Source organism: Aotus nancymaae, unplaced genomic scaffold (assembly GCF_030222135.1).
Source record: "Aotus nancymaae isolate 86718 unplaced genomic scaffold, 86718_ANA_hifiasm-v0.15.2.pri h1tg000007l, whole genome shotgun sequence".
Classification (NCBI taxonomy): domain Eukaryota; kingdom Metazoa; phylum Chordata; class Mammalia; order Primates; family Aotidae; genus Aotus; species Aotus nancymaae.
This window is the reverse complement of record NW_026988418.1, coordinates 23,084,949-23,107,470: the sequence shown is the minus strand read 5'-3', so window position 1 is coordinate 23,107,470 and position 22,522 is coordinate 23,084,949. Positions and strand designations below refer to the sequence as shown.

The 22,522-nt window shown below is 34.4% G+C and overlaps 1 protein-coding gene across 1 annotated transcript in view; it reads right to left on the bottom strand.

Annotated features, from left to right (window-relative positions):
- HOOK1 (hook microtubule tethering protein 1) overlaps positions 1-22,522 on the bottom strand; it is a 61,906-nt gene that overhangs the window by 21,485 nt on the left and 17,899 nt on the right. The window contains exons 6-12 of the mRNA XM_021667726.2: positions 22,249-22,316; positions 20,754-20,816; positions 19,748-19,831; positions 16,598-16,764; positions 13,174-13,314; positions 11,832-12,033; positions 11,169-11,279 (exon numbers count right to left, since the gene is read on the bottom strand). Coding sequence (XP_021523401.1) covers positions 11,169-11,279; positions 11,832-12,033; positions 13,174-13,314; positions 16,598-16,764; positions 19,748-19,831; positions 20,754-20,816; positions 22,249-22,316 — 836 coding nt within the window. The remainder of the gene's footprint in view (positions 1-11,168; positions 11,280-11,831; positions 12,034-13,173; positions 13,315-16,597; positions 16,765-19,747; positions 19,832-20,753; positions 20,817-22,248; positions 22,317-22,522) is intronic.

Below are 22,522 nucleotides of genomic sequence, written 5' to 3'. Positions count from 1 at the left end.
ATAAAAATTTATAAAATCCCCTCATCCTTTAAAAATGGCACAGGCATACAAATGTTCACTGCAGCACTATTAATAACAGCAAAAGCAAATTCATGTAATCAGTCTAAATGCCCATTAATGACAGATTAGATAAAGAAAATAATGTGGTACATATATGCCATGAAATACTACACAGCCATAAAAAAGAATGAGACCATGTCTTTTGCTCAACATGGATGGAGGTGGAGGCTATTATCCTAGCAAACTAACACAGGAACAGTAAACCAAATACCACATGATCTCACAAGTGGGAGCTAAATGATGAGAACCCATGAACACAAAGAAGGGAACAATGGACATTGGAGTTGTCTTGAGAGTGGAGGTTGGGTGGAGAGAGAGGAGCAGAAAAAATAACTATTGGGTGCTAGGCTTAATACCTGGTTCAGGAAATAATCTGTACAACAAAACCCCATGACATGAGTTTACCTATATAACAAACCTTCATATGTATCCTTGAACCTAAAATAAAGTGTTACTTTTTGTTTAAAAAAAAAAAAAAAAGGTTTAATTCTTTGAACATACTTTGAATAGCTCCCTCTCTGTCTTAGTCTAGTATATCCTCCCACTAGGATACCTCATTGCTGTTTCTGTAGACTGCTTTTTGTTGTTTTACCATGTATTGGCTACCCTGTTTCCTTGTATATTTTGCATTTTTATTGAAAACTTGACATTTAAAATAATATTTCAAATCTGGAAATCAAATTTTTTCCAATATTGCATCATCAATCTACAATTTTAAGAAGTTCAACAAACTCCCAGTACAATAAACTCAAAGGGATCCACGCACCTAGATATATCAAAATGAAACTGCTGAAAGCCAAAGGCAAAGTGAAAATCTTGAAAGCAGCAAGAGAAAAAGGATTCATCATATAAAAGGAATTTTAATAAGATTAACAGCAGATTTCTCATCAAATAATGGAGGCCATAACACAGTAGAATGACATAAAATGCTAAAGGAAAAAGACTGTCAAACAAGAATTTTATATCTAGACATAAATGTTTTGAATGTGAAAGATACACTAAAATTTTTCCAAGAGTAAACAAAACAAAGTAGAGAATGTGCCATTAGCAGACTTTCTTGACAGAAAAATACTAAAAGGAGTCCTTCAGGTTGAAATAAAAGGACATTAGTGAGTAATTTTAATTTACCCAAAGAAAGAACACCAACAGAGATAACCATATACACAAATATATGTTAAAAATTAATGTACTTTTAACTCTTTTAGTCTTTAATTTTATTTAAAAGACAACAGTGTAAAGCATTAATTATAAAACAGCATTTATAAGTTTATAATGTATAAAGATATAATTTGTATGACAATAATAGCATAAACCAGAGAGAAGGAAAAGTTTTTATTTTGGAGTTTTCAGTATACTATTGAAATTAAGTTACCATTTACTCTAAATGAATTGTTTCAAGGTAAGATGCTAATTGGAATCCCCATTAAAAACCATTAGGAAATAATTTTTAAAAACTTATAAAAGAAACTAAGGAACTAAACTGGTATACTGAAAATATCTAATACAAAAGAAGGCAGTAGTAAGGAAATGGAGGAGAAAAAAGACATATAGAAAACAAATAGCAAAATGGCAGACCTAAGCGGTATTTTTAGCAGTAATTACATTAAATGTAAATGGATTACAAACTCCAATCAAAAAGCAAATACTGGTAGAATCAATTAAAAATTATCTAGGTGGAAGAAACAGATTATAGTATAAAAGACACAAATATAGTTTGAAAATAAAAGAGTGAAAAATATGATGCAAACATTAACCAAAAGAAAGATAGAGGACTATACTAATATTAAACAAAACAGACTTTAAGATAAATATTATAATTAGAAAAAAAAGAGACATAAGAAAAATCAATCTATCAGAAAGATAAACAATTACAAACGTAAATGAACCTAACAAAACAGACTTAAAATACATGAGGTAAAAACTGACAGAATTAAAGGAAAAAAGAGACAATACAACAACAATAATTGGAAATGTCAGTATCCTACTTTTAATAATAGATGGAACTATACAGAAAGATTCAAGGTAGAATGCTTGAACAACACTATAAACCAACTAGACCTAACTGACATATATAGCACTTTATCCAACAGTAGAATACACATTTTTTAAAAATCCACATGGAACACTCTCCACAACAGACCATAGGCTAGGCCATAAAACAAGGCTCAATAATTTTGAAAGGATTGAATGCATACACACTATGTTCTCTGACCACAATGGAATTAAACAAATCAATGGCACAGGGAGATTTAGGATATTCACAAATATGTGAAAATTGAGCAAGATACTCATAAGTAACCAATGTGTCAAAGAAGAAATCATGAGGGAAAGTAAAAATAAATTCAAAAGAATTAAACAAAAATGCAATATGCCAAAACACAGAATACAGCAAATAAATCCTGAGGTAAATTTAAAGTTGTAAGCATCTATATAATTTTAAATCAATAACTTATATCTTAACTATGAAAAAATAAACCTTAAATACAAAGGAATTTGTGTTCCTTCACCAATGAATTATTAAAGATTAGAGTAAAAACAAATAAAATAGAGAACAGAAAACAAATTAAAAAGCCACAAGATAGTTCTTTGAAAAGATCTACAAAACTGACAAATCTGTAGCTAAACTAACCAAGAAAAAAAAACAGAGAAACTCAAATTACAAAATCAGAAATAAAGGAGAGGATATCACTACTTACCAAAATTCTCTTGTTTGTCACAGAAATAAAGAAGAAACAACAATAAACAACTGTAAGCCAATAAATTAGATAAATTAAATTGACAAATCTCTAAAAAGAGGCAAACTAGTAACACTAGCTCAAGAAGTCATAAATATCTGAATAGACCTAGAGCAACTAAAAAGATTGAATTAGTAATTTATTAACTGCCTATAAATAAAGCTCAAGCCCAAAAAACTGAACTCCACAAAACATTTAAAGAAGAATTAATACCAATTTTCACAAACTTTCCCAAAATATAAAAAAGCAGGGAAAACTTCTCAAATCACTCTATATGGCTAGTGATAACAAAACCAGGTGATGACCTCACAAGAACATTACAAACTGATATCCCTTATAATACTGCTGGAAAAATCTTCAATGAAATATTTGCAAACTGAATCTGCCAATACATTTTTAAGTATATATTATAAACAAGTAGAATTTATCTCAGTAATGCAAGATCAGTTTAACATGCAAAAATCAATGTAATACATCATATTAATATAATAAAGTACAAATACTATATGTCATCTCACTGACCCAGAAAAAGCATTGACAAAATCCAATACCCTTTTATGATAACAGCATGCAACAAACTATGAATAGAAGGAAACTTCTTCAATCTTATAGAGGGAATCCAAAAATGAAAACAAGTAACTCACAGCTAATATCATACATAATACTGAAAAATTCAATGCTTTTCCCCTAAGATCAGAATAAAAAAAAATGATATCTGTTCTTGCCACTTTTATTTAACATTCAACTGACAATTTTAGCCAGTACAACTTAGCAAGAAAAATAAAAAGTATCAGGACTGCAAATGAAGAAGTAAAACCAATTTTATTTGCAGGGTAAATCTTTGTACCTTAGGTTACCCAATCATTTTTTTTTAGAAACATCACCAAACAAGGAAATATAACAAAAGGAAAAACAAGTAACTCTGATCTCATCAAAATGTAATACTTAGTGATGCAAACTATATCATCAAGAAAGTGAGACAACCAACACATAGAATAGAAAAAAAATTTGCAAATCATATACCTGACAAGGAACTTGTATCTAGAATATATAAAAAAAACTTCTTCAACTCAATAGTTAAAAAGCATATAACCTACGTAAAACATGGACAAAGGATTTAAGAGACATTTTTCCAAGGAAGGTATACAAATGGATAATAAGTACATAAAAGATGCTCAACAACATTAGTCGGTAGAGAAATGCAAATCAAAAACACAATGACATTTCATTTTATATCTACTAGGATAGCTAAAATCCAAAAGATAATAAGTGTTGATAAGGATGTGAAGTTAAGCATAGTTACCATATGACCCATCAATACCGTTTCTCCATATATACTCAAGAAAAATGAAAACATATCTAAATAAAAATTTGTACATAAACATTCATAGCAACATTATTCATAACAGCTAAAAGGTAGAAACAACCCAAAAGTCCATAAACTGGAGAATGAATAAACAAAATGCGGTGTATCCATACAATGGGGCATTATTCGGGAATAAAAAGAATAAAGCACTGATACATGCTACAACATTGATGAACCTTGAAAGAGTCAGTCACAAAAGCCACCAAGTGTATGGTTACATATTCTAGAAAGAGTAGGAAAATCTGTAAACAGCAAGTAGATTAACAGTTGCTAAGAGTAGGACTGAGAGGAACAGAGTGCTGGGTAACTGGTGATGGAAGTGTTCTAAAGTATAATTAGGTTGATGGTAATACAACTCTGTGAATACACTAAAAATACTGACTTCTGGGAGACTATCCAAGATGGCCAAATAGGAACAGCTCTGGTGTGCAGTTCCCAGCAAGAATGCAGAAGGTGAGTGATCACTGCATTTCCAAATGAATTTTTACTGCCCACAGACCAGGAGATTCCTGGGCAGAAAAGCACCAAGAGTCTCCGGCACAGCTGTTTCAGCTGGTGCTGCAGGTCTCAGCACAAAAACTCACACAAATCTGAGCAGCCATTTCAACTGGCACCTGGAATGCCTGGGAGACAGAGTTGCCCATTCAACTTAAAAAAAGGGGGCTGAAACAGGGAGTCAGGTGATCTGGCTCGGCGGGTCCCACCCCCACAAAACCAGCAATCTGAAACACTCTGGACTGAGAATTTCACAGCAACTGCAGCTGGACCCAGGATGGTCCAGCACTGTGCGGGGAAGAGCATCCGCCATTACTGAGGCAGTCCACCACTACCGAGGCAGTCCGCCATTACTGAGGCAGTCTGCCATTACTGAGACAATCTGCCATTACTGAGGCAGTCCACCATTACTGAGGCAGTTCTAACTATACCTCTATAAACAAAACCACAAGGAAGTTCGCACAGCAGCTGGGCAGAGCCCACGGCAGCTCAGCAACGCCTCTGCTGGCCGACTGTGACTAGGCTACCTCCTTGCTGGGCAAGGCATCTCTAAAGAAAGGCAGCAATACATCAGGAACTTATAAATAAAGCCCCACTTTCCCAGGACAGAGCACCTGGGGAAAAAAGGCAGATATGGGTTCAGCGGCAGCAGACATAAATGTACCTCCCCAGCTCAGCACTTAAGCTCCTATAAGGGACAGACTGTCTCCTCAAGCAGCTCCCGACCCCTGTATATCCAAAGAGACACCTCATAAAGGAGAGCTCAGGCTGACATCTGGCAGGTATCCTTCTGGGACAAAGATAACAGAAAAAAAAACTGGCAGCAACCCTTACTATTCTGCAGCTACAGCAGGTGATTCCCCAGGCAAGCAGGGTCTGCAGTGGACCTCCGGCAGTCCTACAACAGAGGGGCTGTTAGAAGAAAAACTAAAAAAAAAAAAACTTCATCATCAACAAAAAGGACGTCCACTCAGAGACCCCATGCGAAAGTCACCAACTACAAAGACCACAGGTAGATAATCCACAAAGATGGGAAGAAACCAGCGCAAAAAGGATGAAAACACACAAAACCAGAACACCTCTTCTCCTCCAAGGGATTACAACTTCTCACCAGCAAGGGAACAAGGCTGGATGGAGAATGAGTCTGATGAATTGACAGAAATAGGCTTCAGAAAGTGGGTAATAACAAACTTCTCTGAGCTAAAAGAACATGATGTAACCCAATGCAAAGAAACTAAGAACCTTGAAAAAAGGTTTGATGAAATGCTAATGAGAAGAAACAGCTTAGAGAAGAATATAAATGAATTAATGGAGCTGAAAAACACAACACGAGAACATAGCAAAGCATACACAAGTTTCAATAGCCAAATAGACCAAGCAGAAGAAAGGATATCAGAGATTGAAGAGCAACTCAATGAAATAAAACAAGGAGGCAAGATTAGAGAAAAAAGAGTAAAAAGAAATGAACAAAGCCTCCAAGAAATATGGGATTATCTGAAAAGACCTAATCAGTGTTTGATAGGTGTACCTGAATGTGAGAGAGAGAATGAATCCAAGCTGGAAAACACTCTTCAGGATATTATGCAGGAGAACTTCCCCAACCTAGCAAGTCAGGCCAATATTCAAGTCCAGGAAATACAGAGAACACCACAAAGATATTCCTCAAGAAGAGCAACCCCAAGGCACATAATTGTCAGATTCACCAGAGATGAAATGAAGGAAAAAATGCTAAGGGCAGCCAGAGAGAAAGCTCGGGTTACCCACAAAGGGAAGCCCATCAGACTCACAGTGGTTCTCTTAGCAAAAAACCTACAAGCCAGAAGAGAGTGGTGGTATTCAATATCCTTAAAGAAAAGAACTTTCAACCTAGAATTTCATATCCAGCCAAACTAAGCTTCATAAGCAAAGGAGAAATAAAATCCTTTAGGAACAAGCAATTGCTCAGAGATTTCGTCACCACCTGGCCTGCCATACAAGAGCTCCTGAAAGAAGCACTAAACATAGAAAGGAACAACCAGTACCAGCCACTACAAAAATGTACCATATGGTAAAGAGCATCAACACAATGAAGAATCTGCATCAACTAATGGGCAAAACAGCCAGCTAGCTTCAAAATGGCAGGATCAAATTCACACATAACAATATTAACCTTAAATGTAAATGAGCTAAATGCCCCAATCAAAAGGTACAGACTGGCAAATTGGATAAAAGTCAAAACCCATTGGTGTGCTGTATCCAAGAAACCCATCTCACATGCAAGGATACATATAGGCTCAAAATAAAGGGATGGAGGAAGATTTACCAAGTAAATGGAGAGCAAAAAAAAAGCAGGAGTTGCAATCCTAGTCTCTGATAAAATAGACTTTGAACTAACAAAGATCAAAAGAGACAAAGGGCATTACATAATGGTAAGAGGATCAATGCAACAAGAAAAGCTAATGATCCTAAATATAAATGCACCCAATACAGGAGCATGCAGATATATAAAGCAAGTTCTTAATGACCTACAAAGAGGCTTAGACTCCCATACAATAATAGTGGGAGACTATAACACTCTACTGTCAATATTAGACAGATCAATGAGACAGAAAATTCACAAGAATATCCAGGACTTGAACTCAGATCTTGACCAAGCAAACCTAATAGACATCTATAGAACTCTCCACCCCAAATCCACAGAATATACATTCTTCTCAGCACCACATAACACCTACTCTAAAATTGACCACATTTGCTGAGGAAGTAAACAACTCCTCAGCAAATGCAAAAGAACGGAAATCATAACAAACAGTCTCTCAGACCACAGTACAATCAAATTAGAACTCAGGATTAAGAAACTAAGAACCACACAACTTTATGGAAACTGAACAACTGGCTCTTGAATGTTGACTGGATAAACAATGAAATGAAGGGAGAAATAAAGATGTTTTTTGAAACCAATGAGAATGAAGACACAATGTACCAGAATTTCTGGGACACATTTAATGCAGTGTCTAGAGAGAAATTGATAGCAATAAATGCCAATATGAGAAGCAAAGAAAGATCTAAGACTGACACCCTATCATCAAAATTGAAAGACCTAGAGGAGCAAGATCAAAAAAACTCAAAAGCTAGGAGAAGACAAGAAATAACTAAGATCAGAGCAGAACTGAAGGATATAGAGACACAAAAAAACCCTTCAAAAAATCAATAAATCCAGGAGCTGGTTTTTTGAAAAGATCAACAAAATAGACCACTACCCAGATTAATAAAAAAGAAAAGAGAGAAGAATCAAATAGATGCAATAAAAAATGATAAAGGGGATATCACCACAGATTCCACAGAAATACAAACTACCATCAGAGATTACTACAAACAACACTATGCACATAAACCAGTAAGCCTGGAAGAAATGGATAAATTCCTGGACACTTGCACCCTCCCAAGTCTAAACCAGGAAGAAGTTGAAACCCTGAATAGACCAATAACAAGGGCTGAAGTTGAGGCAGCAATTAATAGCCTACCAACCAAAAAAAAGTCCAGATCCAGACAGGTTCACAGCTGAATTCTACCAGACATATAAAGAGGAGCTGGCAACTTCTGAAACCATCCCAAACAATACAAAAAGAGGGAATCCTCCCTAACTCATTTTATGAGACCAACATCATCCTGATACCAAAACCTGGCAGAGACTCAACTAAAAAAGAAACTTCAGGCCAATATCCACAATGAACACAGATGCAAAACTCTTTAATAAGATACTGGCAAACCAACTGCAACAGCACATCAAAAAGCTTATCCATCACGATCAAGTAGGCTTCATCCTAGGGATGCAAGGCTGGTTCAACATACGCAAGTCTATAAATGTAATTCACCACATAAACAGAACCAAAGACAAAACCACGATTATCTCAATAGATGCAGAGAAGGCCTTCGACAAAATTCAACAGCCCTTCATGCTTAAAACTCTCAATAAACTAGGTATCGATGGAACATATCTCAAAATAATAAAAGCTATTTACAACAAACCCACAGCCAATATCACACTGAATGGGCAAAAACTGGAGGTATTCGGTTTGAAATCTGGCACTAGACAAGGATGCCCTCTCTCACTACTCCTATTCAATAAAGTATTGGAAGTTCTAGCCAGAGCAATCAGGTAAGAAAAAGAAATAAAGGGTATTCAGATAGGAAAGGAGGAAATCAAATTGTCTCTATTTGCAGATGACATGATTGTATATTTAGAAGACCCCATCGTCTCAGCCCAAAATCTCCTGAAACGGAAAAGCAACTTCAGCAAAGTCAGGATATAAAATCAATGTGCGGAAATCACAAGCATTCCTATACCCCAATAACAGATTTAAAGAGAGCCAAATAAAGAACAAACTGCCATTCACAATTGCTACAAAGAGAATAAAATACCTAGGAATACAATTAACAAAGAATGTAAAGGACCTCTTCAAGGAGAACTACAAACCACTACTCAAGGAAATAAGAGAGGACACAAACAGATGGAAAAACATTCCATGCTCATGGGTAGGAATCAATATTGTGAAAATGGCCATAGTGGCCATAGTAATTTATAGATTCAATGCTATCCCCATCAAGCTACCTATGACTCTCTTCACAAAACTGGAAAAAAACACCTTAAACTTCATATGGAACCAAAACCCGCATAACCAAGTCGATTCTAAGCAAAAAGAACAAAGCTGGAGGCATCACACTACCAGACTTCAAACTATACTACAAGGCTACAGCAACCAAAACAGCATGATACTGGTACCAAAACAGAGACATAGACCAATGGAACAGAACAGAGGCCTTGGAGGCAATGGCCCACATCTACAACCATCTGATCTTTGACAAATCTGACAAAAACAAGCAATGAGAAAAGGATTCCGTTTAATAAATGGTGTTGGGAAAACTGGCTAGCCACGTGCAGAAAGCAGAAACCGGACCCCTTCCTGAAACCTTAAACTAAAATTAACTCCAGATGGATTAAAGATTTAAGCACAAGACCTAACACCATTAAAACCCTAGAAGAAAACCTAACCAAACCATTCAAGACAGGGATAGGCAAGGACTTCATGACTAAAACACCAAAAGCATTGGCAACAAAAGCCAAAATAGACAAATGGGATCTAATAAAACTTCAGAGCTCCTGCATAGCAAAAGAAACAATCATTAGAGTGAACTGGCAACCAAGAGAATAGGAAAAAATTTTTGCAATCTACCCATCTGACAAAGGGTTAATATCCAGAATCTACAAAGAACTAAAACAGATTTAAAAGAAAAAAACAAACAAACCCATTCAAAAGTGGGCGAAAGATATGAACAGAAACTTTTCAAAAGAAGACATATATGAGGCCAACAAGCATATGAAACAATACTTGTCATCACTGGTCATTAGAGAAATGCAAATCAAAACCACATTGAGATACCATTTCATGCCAGTTAGAATGGTGATCATCAAAAAATCTGGAGACAACAGATGCTGGAGAGGATATGGAGAAATAGGAACACTTTTACACTGTTGGTGAGAGTGTAAATTATTTAAACCATTGTGGAAGACAGTGTGGCGATTCCTCAAGGACCTAGAAATAGAAATTCCATTTGACCCAGCAATCTCATTACTGGGTACATATCCAAAGGATTATAAATCATTCTATTATAAAGACATGCACACATATGTTCATTGCAGTACTGTTTACAATAAAAAGACCTGGAACCAACCCAAATGTCCATCGATGATAGACTGGACAAGGAAAATATGGCACATATACACCATGAAACACTATGCAGCCATAAAAAAACGATGAGTTCGTGTCCTTTGTAGGGACATGGATGAATCTGAAAACCATCATTCTGAGCAAACTGACACAAGAACAGAAAGTCAACCACCACATGTTCTTACTCATAGGCGGGCATTTAACAATGAGAACACATGGATGCAGGGAGGGGAGCATCACACACTGGGGTCTGTTGGGAGGGATTAGAGGAGGGACAGCTGGGGGTAGGGAGTTGGGGAGGGATAACATGGGGAGAAATGCCAGATATAGGTGACAGGGATGGAGACAGCAAACCACATTGCCATGTATGTACCAACACAACAATCCTGCATGTTCTGCACATGTACCCCAGAACCTAAAGTGCAATAAAATATATATAAAAAAACAGTAACACTGACTTGTATACTTCAAATAAGTGAAATTATGGTATATAAATTAAATTTTAATAAAGCTGTCACAATATTATCTATCTATGGTCCTTCATCTCAAGCAACTGACAGTCCAGAGTTACAAAATATTCATTGAGACTTATGGCCTTGCCTCTACCATTTCATCTACCATAGTGAAGAAAACTAAAAAAATTGAACAAAGAAGCAAGTCATTTTTACAAGACTCTTTTTTTTTTCAAAAATTTCAATTTCGAGGAAGACAAAACTAGTAGACATCATCACCATTACAGAAACAGCAAGGATAGCAAAAAACTAAGACAATGACATATTCCTTGTCAATTATATTTATGTTTACCTCTTTTTCCTTAAGTAAAGCTTCGTGTTTTTCTTCAAGGCGTTTCATTTCAAACGCTAGTGTGTCTGCCCTTTTGGATTCGGAGGAAAGTTTAACGTGAAGATCTTGAACCTAATGTAAGAAACAAAAGGAAAAAAAGTCCTTATAAACATTTAAATGTATAAATGTCAATAGTCTTTCAGAATTGAGTAAACGAAAAACTGATTAGGAATAAAATATGTATACTAAAATTGCAGTCTAGTTCTAAATATTGGCAGAAAATAACATGTAGATAAGAATTAACATAAAATTAAAAATATTCAAATAATAATTTAGCCAAAAAAAATTAAAAGTCAGCCTCCTAATGTTATTTGGTAAATAGAAAACACAACGTTTTAGGTTACAGCTCCATTCACTAGGCCTTAACCCTGCTTACCAGAAATGCTAACAAACAATAAAATCTCAAAAGAAAAAATATCAAAAGGCAGTAAAAAGGTAAAAGACCCAGATAACTCAAACTCAATTATCAATTCTTGAATTAAAATTAAAGAAAGAAATTCATCAGAATAATTTCGTAGATTATAAGCAATGCATCTTAATTTCTGTACCATTCTTAAGAAATCAAAAGGAATAACAAAGTTAAACTCTTGCATTTTATCAATTAAAAATTAAGATGTTTCTTACCTGCCTTTTGTATGTTTCTAATTGTGTACGTGCTGCATTTGCTTTTTTTAATTCTTCTTCTAAGCTGACTGTATTATGCATATACATCATGTTGGTTTCCTGTAAAGTTTTCACCTGCTTGCGAAGGTCATTCAGATCTTGAAGCTTCTGACGATAGATCTCAACTATTGACTCCAGTTTATTTGCTTTATCAGAGGTAGCCCTATATTAATAAAGGCTAAGCATTACTGTATAAAAACTAGCATATACTTATAATTTTACTTTTCCTGTAAAATGAATCTTCCAAACTATCACAAAAAAGAAAAAAGAAAAGTAAATGAGAGTGATTGAGAAGAGGAAATTGAAGAGGAAAATGTAAGAACTCTAGAAACAGACTCTGGCCTAAATCTACCTAAAATTCAACCTCTTTGGTATAAAGCCATCAAAATAAAATGCTTCAAATATAACACACTAAATTATCAAACTGTTTCATATATTAGCACAATGAATTTAAAAAAATGATTATATACATAAAACTAAACAACTCAGCTGCTCTGCAGCATACAGGCCAACCTGTGTATAACATTCAGCATAGTTTTGTTCTAAGTATCTGACATACTGTATTTAGAAAGTTGATTAAATTAAAAACTTGTCAGGCAAAGCACTTCCCTTTGGAGTTGTGCTTACCTGATTTAAATACATAAATAAACCAATAAACAAATAAACCAAATCACTTCACTATCACAAGCAGGCCCAAATTAATGGTTATACAAATTTTGTTTCAAATGAGTGTTTGGAACTACAAAAAATAACTAATTAAAAATTAACAAAAAATATAAAGATCATGTGAACAGACTGTTTACTGAGTAACATTTCATAGGAAAAAGTAAACATAAATGTTATATTGCCAAACGACAATCCTCTCCCCCAAAAAGTTAGGATGCTTGCCTATATTTGATTTATAGTTTATCAAATGTCAAAATACAGATTGAGAATATATTCCCTTACGTGAAAATTTCACAAAATATAATGATAGGTACAAGGATGTCAGGTGAAATGTATCTATAACTACTCCATTTACAAAATTTTAATTAAAAGTCTCATTTAGGGTTTATGGGTTCTAATGTGAAAATGTCCTAATAGGAATTGAGTATGTCCTCATAAGAACTGAGTATTATCCATGAACTGCAAGCCCAAACAACAAACATAAAAGAAGTTAAAACTATCAGCCTGGATTAAAAACTGATCAATACCTGATACACAGGAATAATCCTACAAATCCCTGAATAAAATATGAAATACTCAAATTGACTAAATAATAACTTAGAAATGGCATAATTATATTTTTAAAGACATGCCATACCTAAGAACATCTATTTCATCTTTCAGGGCTCTTGTTTCTTCTGCAAGACTAGTCAATTCATCATTCCTATGCTGGAATTCGATTAGCTGCTTTTCAAGTTCTTCACAGTGAACACGGTAATCATCTTTTGCAGCTTCAAGCCTTGAACAAAAAAAAAAGTAAGTATTTAAAAATTCCATGATTTGTTTTCCTACCAAAACTTGAGCTTAGAAGAAAATACTAAAATTGTTTAAATTCTATATTCAAGAAAGGACAAACTAAAGGAATATTTTTCAGCTGTTAATTTTGAAACAGACATGAGAAGTAAATTTAATGTTCTCAATTTTTAGTTTCATTCCTGAAACACTGTATTTAGTTATACCTAGTTCTAGCAAATTTTAATTTTAAAAGATGAGAAATATCTTGTGCATTTTAAAATACACATTGCATGTAAAGTGGTAAAAATATGAACTGTATAGATTATGATAAAGACAAATTTAGAAGCTCTAGAGCAACAACAAAAGCAAAAACTAAAATAAGAATACAGCAATTAAAATCAAATATTAAAAAATTATTTGATTAACCCAAAAGAATGCATGACAGATAAAAAGAACACAAGAACAAATGGGACAAATATAAAATAGCAAATTAATAGATCTAAATACAACCACATCAATAATCACAGAAAAAGATAAATGAATAAAACACAAGGTAGAGACTATCAGAGAGAATAAAAAAGCAAAGTTCAAGAATATGCTAATTATGAAACGTTGTACTATAAAGACAGAGAAAAGTAAAGATGAAAAATAAAATGTCATACAAGAAGCAAGCAAAGAAAACTGGGGTGATTACATTTATTTCAAATAAAGTAAGTTTTAAGACAAAAAGTACTACCAAAAATAAAGAGATATTTCACAATTTTAAAAGGGTTAATTCAGTAGAAAGACATATCTTAAATGCATACACACCTAAAAACCAAGTTTTTTAAAAAATACCAGCAGCAAAAACTGTTAAAACCAAAACTAGAAATCTACAAATCCATAATCATTGCTGAAAATTTTAACAGATCTCCCAATAAATGATAAAACTAAATTATCAGTAAAAATTCAGAAGAGATCTGAACAATATAATTAACCAGTTTGATATAACTGACAATTATAGAACATTTAAGCCTAAATTTACAGGGTTCACATTTTTTGCAAATGTATATATAACACTCAACATGATAAAATACATGATGATAAATAAAACATGTATCAATAAAGGCCAAAAGTTTGAAATCTCATGGAACATGTTCTCTAGTAATAAAGGTTAATTAAATTAGAAATCAGTCACAATAACAAGTCTAGAAAAGCTTTAAATCTATAATTAACACATTTCTTAATAATCTATGAGTGAAGAAAAAAAATTACAATGAAATTTAGAAAATGTTTCAAACTAAACAATAACAAAAAGACAAGGAATCAAATATGGGGGACAACACCAAATCAGCGTCTCTCAGTTTTAAAGGTTTATGTTAGAAAGAAAGGCTTAACACTGGGGAAAGGATTCCCTGTTCAATAAGTGGTGTTGGGAAAACTGGCTAGCCATATGCAGAAAGCAGAAACTAGACCCCTTCCTGACACCTTACACTAAAATTGACTCCAGATGGATTAAAGACTTAAACATAAGACCTAACACCATAAAAGCCCTAGAAGGAAACCTAGGCAAAGCCATTCAGGACATAGGCTTAGGCAAAGACTTTATGACCAAAACACCAAAAGCATTGGCAACAAAAGCCAAAATAGACAAATGGGACCTCATCAAACTCCACAGCTTCTGCACGGTGCAAGAAACAGTCAATAGAGTGAATCGGCAACCAACAGAATGGGAAAAAATTTTTGCAGCCTACCCGTCTGACAAAGGGCTGATATCCAGAATTTACTACGAACTAAAACAGATTTACAAGAAAAAAACAAACAAGCCCATTCAAAAATGGGCGAAGGATATGAACAGATACTTTATAAAAGAAGACATACATGAGGCCAACAAGCATATGAAAAAATGCTCATCATCACTGGTCATTAGAGAAATGCAAATCAAAACTACATTGAGATACCATCTCACGCCAGTTAGAATGGCGATCGTTAAAAAATCTGGAGACAACAGATGCTGGAGAGGATGTGGAGAAATAGGAACACTTTGACACTGTTGGTGGAAGTGTAAATTAGTTCAACCATTGTGGAAGACAGTGTGGTGATTCCTCAAGGACCTAGAAATAGAAATTCCATTTGACCCAGCAATCCCATTACTGGGTATACATCCAAAGGATTATAAATCGTTCTACTATAAGGACACATGCACACGAATGTTCACTGCAGCACAGTTTACAATAGCAAAGACCTGGAACCAACCCAAATGCCCATCCATGATAGACTGGACAGGAAAAATGTGGCACATATACACTATGGAATATTATGTAGCCATCAAAAACGATGAGTTCACGTCCTTTGTAGTGACATGGATGAACCTGGAAACCATCATTCACAGCAAACTGACACAAGAACACAAAATCAAACATCACATGTTCTCACTTATAGATGGGTATTGAACAACGGGAACACATGGACACAGGGAGGGGAGCACTATACTCTGGGGTCTGTTGGGGGGGAGGGGAGCACTATACACTGGGGTCTGTTGGCGGGGAGGGGGGACAGTGGGGGGTGGGGAGTTGGGGAGAGACAGCATGGGGAGAAATGCCAGATATAGGTGAAGGGGAGGAAGGCAGCAAATCACACTGCCACGTATGCACCTATGCAACAACCTTGCATGTTTTTCACATGTACCTCAAAACCTAAAATGAAATTAAAAAAAGAAAAGAAAAGAAAAAAAAAGAAAGGCTTAAAATCAATGATAAGCTTCAATTTTAAGAGGCTAGAAAAAGAAGAGAAACTTAAATCCAAAGTAAGTATAAAAAAAGAAATCTAAAACTAATAATATCGAAAGCCAATAAAGGGTCTTTGAAAAGATTAAGAAAACTGATGAACCTCTAGCAAGAGTGATCAAGAAAAATGAAAGAAAACCCAAGCAATATTAGGAATATTTATACATCACATCTGCCATAGTGAGTATAAGGATAAGAAGAGAATATTATGAACAACTTCATGTCAATAAATTCAATAACTTAAATAAACATATACACTGAAAAATACAACTTACCAAACTGACACAAGATGAAATAGGAAATCTGAAAAGCCCTATGACCATTAAAGAAATAATTTATCAGTAAAAACCCACTCACAAAGAAAACCATAGGCCCAAATTGTGTTACTGATAAACTGTATCAAATATTTAAGAAAGAAATAACATTTTTACATAAACTCCTTCAGAAAACAGAGGAAGAGAGAATATGCCTGCTATTCTATGAGACTAGCAGAACTCTGATACATCCTATTAAAAATACTACCTGAAGTTTTCTTCCTGTAATTGTTCTAGTTGTAACTGTGCATGAAAATACTTTTTTGCAACCACTGTGTTTGGATCATCAAAAGAGCCATCCAACTGGTCAAGTTTTTCATTCATCATCTCATTTTCAGAAACTAGTGAATTCTTTTCATCTTGCAGTGTAGTCACCTAAGAAACAAATACACACACATAAGCACCAGTAGAAAAAAACAAACAAAAACTCTTAATAAAGTCTGGAGTTCTGAATTCTAAATCTTAATTAGCTCGGTCTGTCATACTAGATGAGTTCTAAATATCCTTCTGAATTTAGAATTCAGAGTCTAGGAGATTTAAGTCAAACAAAAGAAATTAATCAATACACACATTGAGAAAATAGAGTAAATATATATTTAAAATGCTATGCCTGCCTTTGGGGAAGAAAATGTATTTAAGTATCTAAAATTTGATGCACAAATGAAACTTCAAAAAATTAATTTGTCCCCCCTTTTAGGTATAAACTAATTTTTAGAATGCTGTTACCTACTAAGCCAAAATATACACACGTATGTTCAAAGTTATCATGGTAGGTTCAGATTATAAAATTATTAGTCACACATCACATATTCAAGAAATAAGCACATTTGGCTAATGAATCAATAACAAAAAGCTGTTTCCATTTGCACACTGAAACTGCTTATGATTTAAAATGGATAAAAACATCTTAGTATAAAACCACATCAATATCATTACCTGGAGCAATTTTTTGTATTCATACTTTTAAAACATGCATGATTTTCTCTCCTGGTTCTACTTCTTTTCCATTTAAAAACACCTTTACAAATGTATAGCTAAGGCTGTGTCTTTTCATAAGAACAGAAGTTTTACATACGATTAAGAATTAGTTTGAAAAACCTATTCTGATTTCCAATATATTACTGGACAAGTTTGTTATCCATATTTTCAAAACATGTAATTCAACCCAGTTATGTAAATATGACTACATGTTGACACAAAGAACTAATAGGAAATTAACATCAAGTGATTGCCCTGAACACAGTACTCAGGCAAGTTACAAACACTGTCTTCTAAATGAAAAATACGAAGTCTGGGAAACTGTCCCTGGGCAGACAATATAAAGAAATAACTTTCTGTTCCCAAATTCAATGCATGCACCCATGCCTATTATGTAAGCTGTTTAGTGACTACTATTACCTGTCATGCATAATAATTCTAAGTGATTCAGATACAAAAAAGAATAAGAGTTTCTGCCCTTAAGACCCTTAGGGTAGAAACATAAACAATTATGTAAAATATGTTGAAGGTGCTTTGATAGAAGCATACCATAGGGTAAAGTAGGGCACAAAGAAAAGAATATCTCATTCTAGCTTGAGTGTAGGGGCTATTATAAAATGATTGACAGAGGAGAAACAACACCCTCAGTCATCAAAACAGGGTAGGACTCCTCTAAAAAGAAACACGACCAAGGGCAAATTTTAGTTTTGAACATCTGGTGAATAGCCAATCGTGTTCCTATCCATATGCTTCAGCATGGCTCCAGAGCCATCTCTGGTACAGACATGAGTAAGGGGGATGCAAGACAGGGACATTCCTTGTTCCCACCCTAGAAGCAGGACTTGGAGCGTGGGGTGGGGGTTCCAGGCAACTCCTTCAACAAGCTCTCATGGTGATAAGTTCAATCTGCACCTGCCTCTGTCTCTCTCTGTTTAGGATTTCTGCACTTTTCACCTAAAACCAGATCATATACCCTTCATTTTTTGTTACTAACACATAAATCTTTTAATGTAGAATTTTGTGTTCTTTATTGAATAAGAATTTCTCAGAAAACTGTACCTAGATCCTACAAGAGAATGGTAATAGCTCAATAGTTCAATCTTCCATTCTTCCTATGAAGTATTTTACAAGGTGAATATGATCCTATTTAAAAATAACACATTTCAGGTACTTTGCATGTGTTTAAAGGTGTATGTTACAATGCGTAGTTAGGAAAGTTGCAAAGGAGAACAGAATAAATTTCCCCTACTTGAGATGCTTACTTCGTTCAAATACAGAGGACTGGTTTTTACAGATGAAATTAGAAGATCTAAATTCTAGGGCTCCCACTGCCCTAAGTGGCTAGTCATCCTAATCAAGTCTTTATCTTTTCCTTATCTGCAAACTCTTGAGGGTTAGAAGCATTATATAGCCCTGTCATTTTAGATTTTTACTTCCTCTAGCAAGTATATTGCTACCACACCTTTGCTCCTTGCCCTTACGTTTTTCAGAGAATCAACTACATATTTAGCTCATTATTTAAACAACAACAAAAAGTCATTTACATACAGCATATTACGAAGGTACACACCTTCTGTACACCTTTTTCTAGACTTATTGCATAATATACACATTTGTATTTTGATATAACGGTAACAACATATGCAAACAATATACACAGCACTTCTGTGCCAGGATCTAAGCACTCATGACCCCAGTGACCACTCTGGGAGATACATGCTATCAGCACTCCATTTCTCAAAAGAGAAAACTGAAGTACAGAGTAATTGTAATGTGCCTGAGAGCATATAACCAACTAGTAACATGACCAGGTTCTGAATGTAGGTAGCCTGGTTTGAAAATCTACCCTCTTAACCACTAACTATTGTTGCTCATGCCAAGTTCATTTTAAAATACATGTGCATATGAACCCAAGATTATATACATACATGTTCATATATTCATATATGTTAGCAAAAACTTGCCATGAGAGACTACATACATACATACATATAAACACATGCTTGAATTTATCGGGGGGGGAAGTGTCAGGTACCACTTAATGCTTTCATAAATTCCCTCTATTTAATATTTACATACACAATATGAAGTAGAAATGTTAATTTTCCCATTTTACAAAAATGAAAACTGATCTTTATCTAAATAGTTGAAACTCTACAATTAGTAATTTTCTCAAAGAAAGTTAAGCCAGCAAATTTCAACTATCAGAGAAAAAATATTTACAAAATTAATGCTTGAATATTCAAGCCTGTAAGAAATGCTTTTAACATTGCCTCCATGAAGTGAAACCTAATTTACAAAACATACCACCAGCTAATGAATTACAATAAAAAACTTCTGCAAACTTTAAGTTTTCCTCAGCTCAGGGTTTTTCCCAAACCTGCATATCCAATTCTTCACATCTTTGCCTCAGCTCTTCCTTTTCTGCTAGTGCTTCCCGAAGTTCTTCCAAGGCTCTTTTAAGCTGAAATATAAAGTGTCCCAAATCTTAGTAAATTGTGTTTGGACACAAATAGGAAAATACACTCTTCTCTTAATACACATATACACTGATAGGCAAAATAATTTTTTAAATTTACCTATTAACAAATGAGACTTAATTTGTTCTCTTTGTGTGAATTATATTTACATGGCCTCATTTACATTGAAGGCTATGGTCCCACAGAGGTAAATTTTATGTTAATCCCTGTAAAATATTTTTACAAGTATTAGAGGAGGCATTGTTTAGTTTTATTACAGAAAAAAAGTTTAGAAAAAAACACAGCATGTTTACATTTAAATAAATTATTTCTTTAAACATGCTCTTTTGAACTACTTCTTGAGATGACTGGTTACACTCATAAAAACAGAAATGTCTAAAAACATAACAGAAAAAATACTTAATGCATTTGCCTCTCCTCTTATCATTTACCCTATAACCCAGATAGGGTTATAAATGGGAGAAGAGTGTCCTTTCCCCCTGTAAAACAGTCCTGAAACAGAACCAGGGAAAGGAGCCTTGAGTGTAGGGCCTTTGAGCTGTTTCTTCAGTATCAAGTAAGAGAATAGCAACAGGGAAAAAAATTACATTATTAGGTACATTAAAACTTAGCAGAGTTTGTTTTTAATTGTCTTCTATTTCACTATATAACCATACAGCGTGGGCCAAATACACATTACGAGTGTCAGAAGGCATGTTCAATGCCACTCAACTCTTTCAACATGATCATAAAAATCTCTGGAGACCAACACCACTTCCATTCAATTGGGATGTTACAGAAGAATAAACTTAATTTCATGGAAGAAAATATCCTTGTATATGCTCTCTTTGTAAGCTTTATGAGAGTAATTGGCAAAAAAACCATAACATTGCTTTCAACATTTTTCTTCCATACTAAAATACTCACCTGTTGCTCCAATTCTCCAACAGCATCATTTGGAGGAGAGCTCAATATTTCTTTACTCATCAACTAGGAAATTAAAATAGTAAAATTAAGTATAATAATGTGATGTTTATGAAGTAAAATATATTTTCTTGAAAGGACAGTAAACTGGTTTATATTTGGCTTTTCCTTGTCTTAATTTGAGGGTCCTCAGAACACTATTCAAATAAAAACTTTATTAGAGGTTTAATTTAATAACACAAATTGAAACGTATTAGTGAGGACACTGTAAGTAAACTGTGCTTTAAATACGTATATTCAAGATACTTGTGTACTAAAAAATTTCAATACAAGTTCTAAAAGACATATTACTGATGAAGAGTGAACATATTAAGTAATTTTTAAGTGATTCATATACATTATAACTTACTATTTTTTAAATGCAGCCTTTTTGAGAAGTCATTTTAAAAGCAGGAATTACAATTATATGAAAAAAGACGCAGTAAAATAACTCTTTGAGATGAAAGGCAGATTTATTTATGTATAGGAATGCTCTGAATCCAAACCAACAATGTAAACTCAGGGAATACAGACTACCAATGTCCTGTATGATGTTGCCCTCCAAGTCATGCCCCTTCCAAACGCTGCTTTTCCTAAGGTTACCTCTGCACTTCACCTCAGCCTTAGGCTGATATTAAGAATCAACACTGCACCACATTAATTCTGAATCCTTCCTGGCTCCACTTAGATAACCAGACTAGCTTTAATCCAACTTAACCTGGCTCTGAAATCTAAGTACCACCATATTTGCTCACAGAGCTAACATTTTGAAAATGCATATGATGAAAATGAAAATTTCAGGAAAGACTGTTATAACTGGCTGAAAGAAAAGAAAAATGAAAAATTCCTGTCTGGTCAGAGACTGTTTATCCTGCATTTCCTGCTTAGTTGAAGTTATTTAAAGGAAGGGTCCTCATCCCCTAGGTCACAGACTGGTACCAGTTTGTAGCCTGCTAAAAACTGGGCTGCACCGAAGGAGGTGAGGAGCAGGCAAGAGAGCGTTATCACCTGGACTCCACCTCCTGTCAAATCAACGGCAGCATTAGATTCTCATAGGAGCACAAACACTACTGTGAACACTTCTTATGAGAATCTAATGCCTGATTATCTAAGGTATAACAGTTTTATCTTAAAACCACTCCTCCCCACCACCCCGGGTCTGTGGAAAAATTGTCTTCCACAAAACTGGTCTCTGGTGCCGAAAAGGTTGAGGACCACTGATTTAAAGGAGCTTCACAATATTAATTTATTAGCTAGCTTTTAAAATGAAGCGACACTAAAATTGAGCTTAAAGGCCTTTTAAAATATTTTTTTTGGGGAAAAAAGGAAGACCCACTAGCTAAGGGCAAGTAGGCCCACAACAAAGAGCAAGTTTATAAAAAGAAAACCATAAAGTATGAAAAGTTTTATATAATTTGGTTTAGGATTTTTATACTCATAGGAACATGATATAATTTACCTCTTGAATAGCAGTCATGACGACATGTTGAACAGACTCTTCCAGTGTCATTATATTTTGAATATGTTCTGTGATTTAAAAAAAAAATCAAATCTGAAAAAAAAATCTATTCTTTACACATGGTACCTTAGCCATCAAATTAAGAGAATATAAAAATTCATTTACCCACAGATAATCCTTTATGTAAATACATTATTTGTCCACAAGTATGTCTTCCTTCCTCACCAAGATAAACTGAGTAATGTTAAGCAAATGAGTCCATTCTTTCAGGATT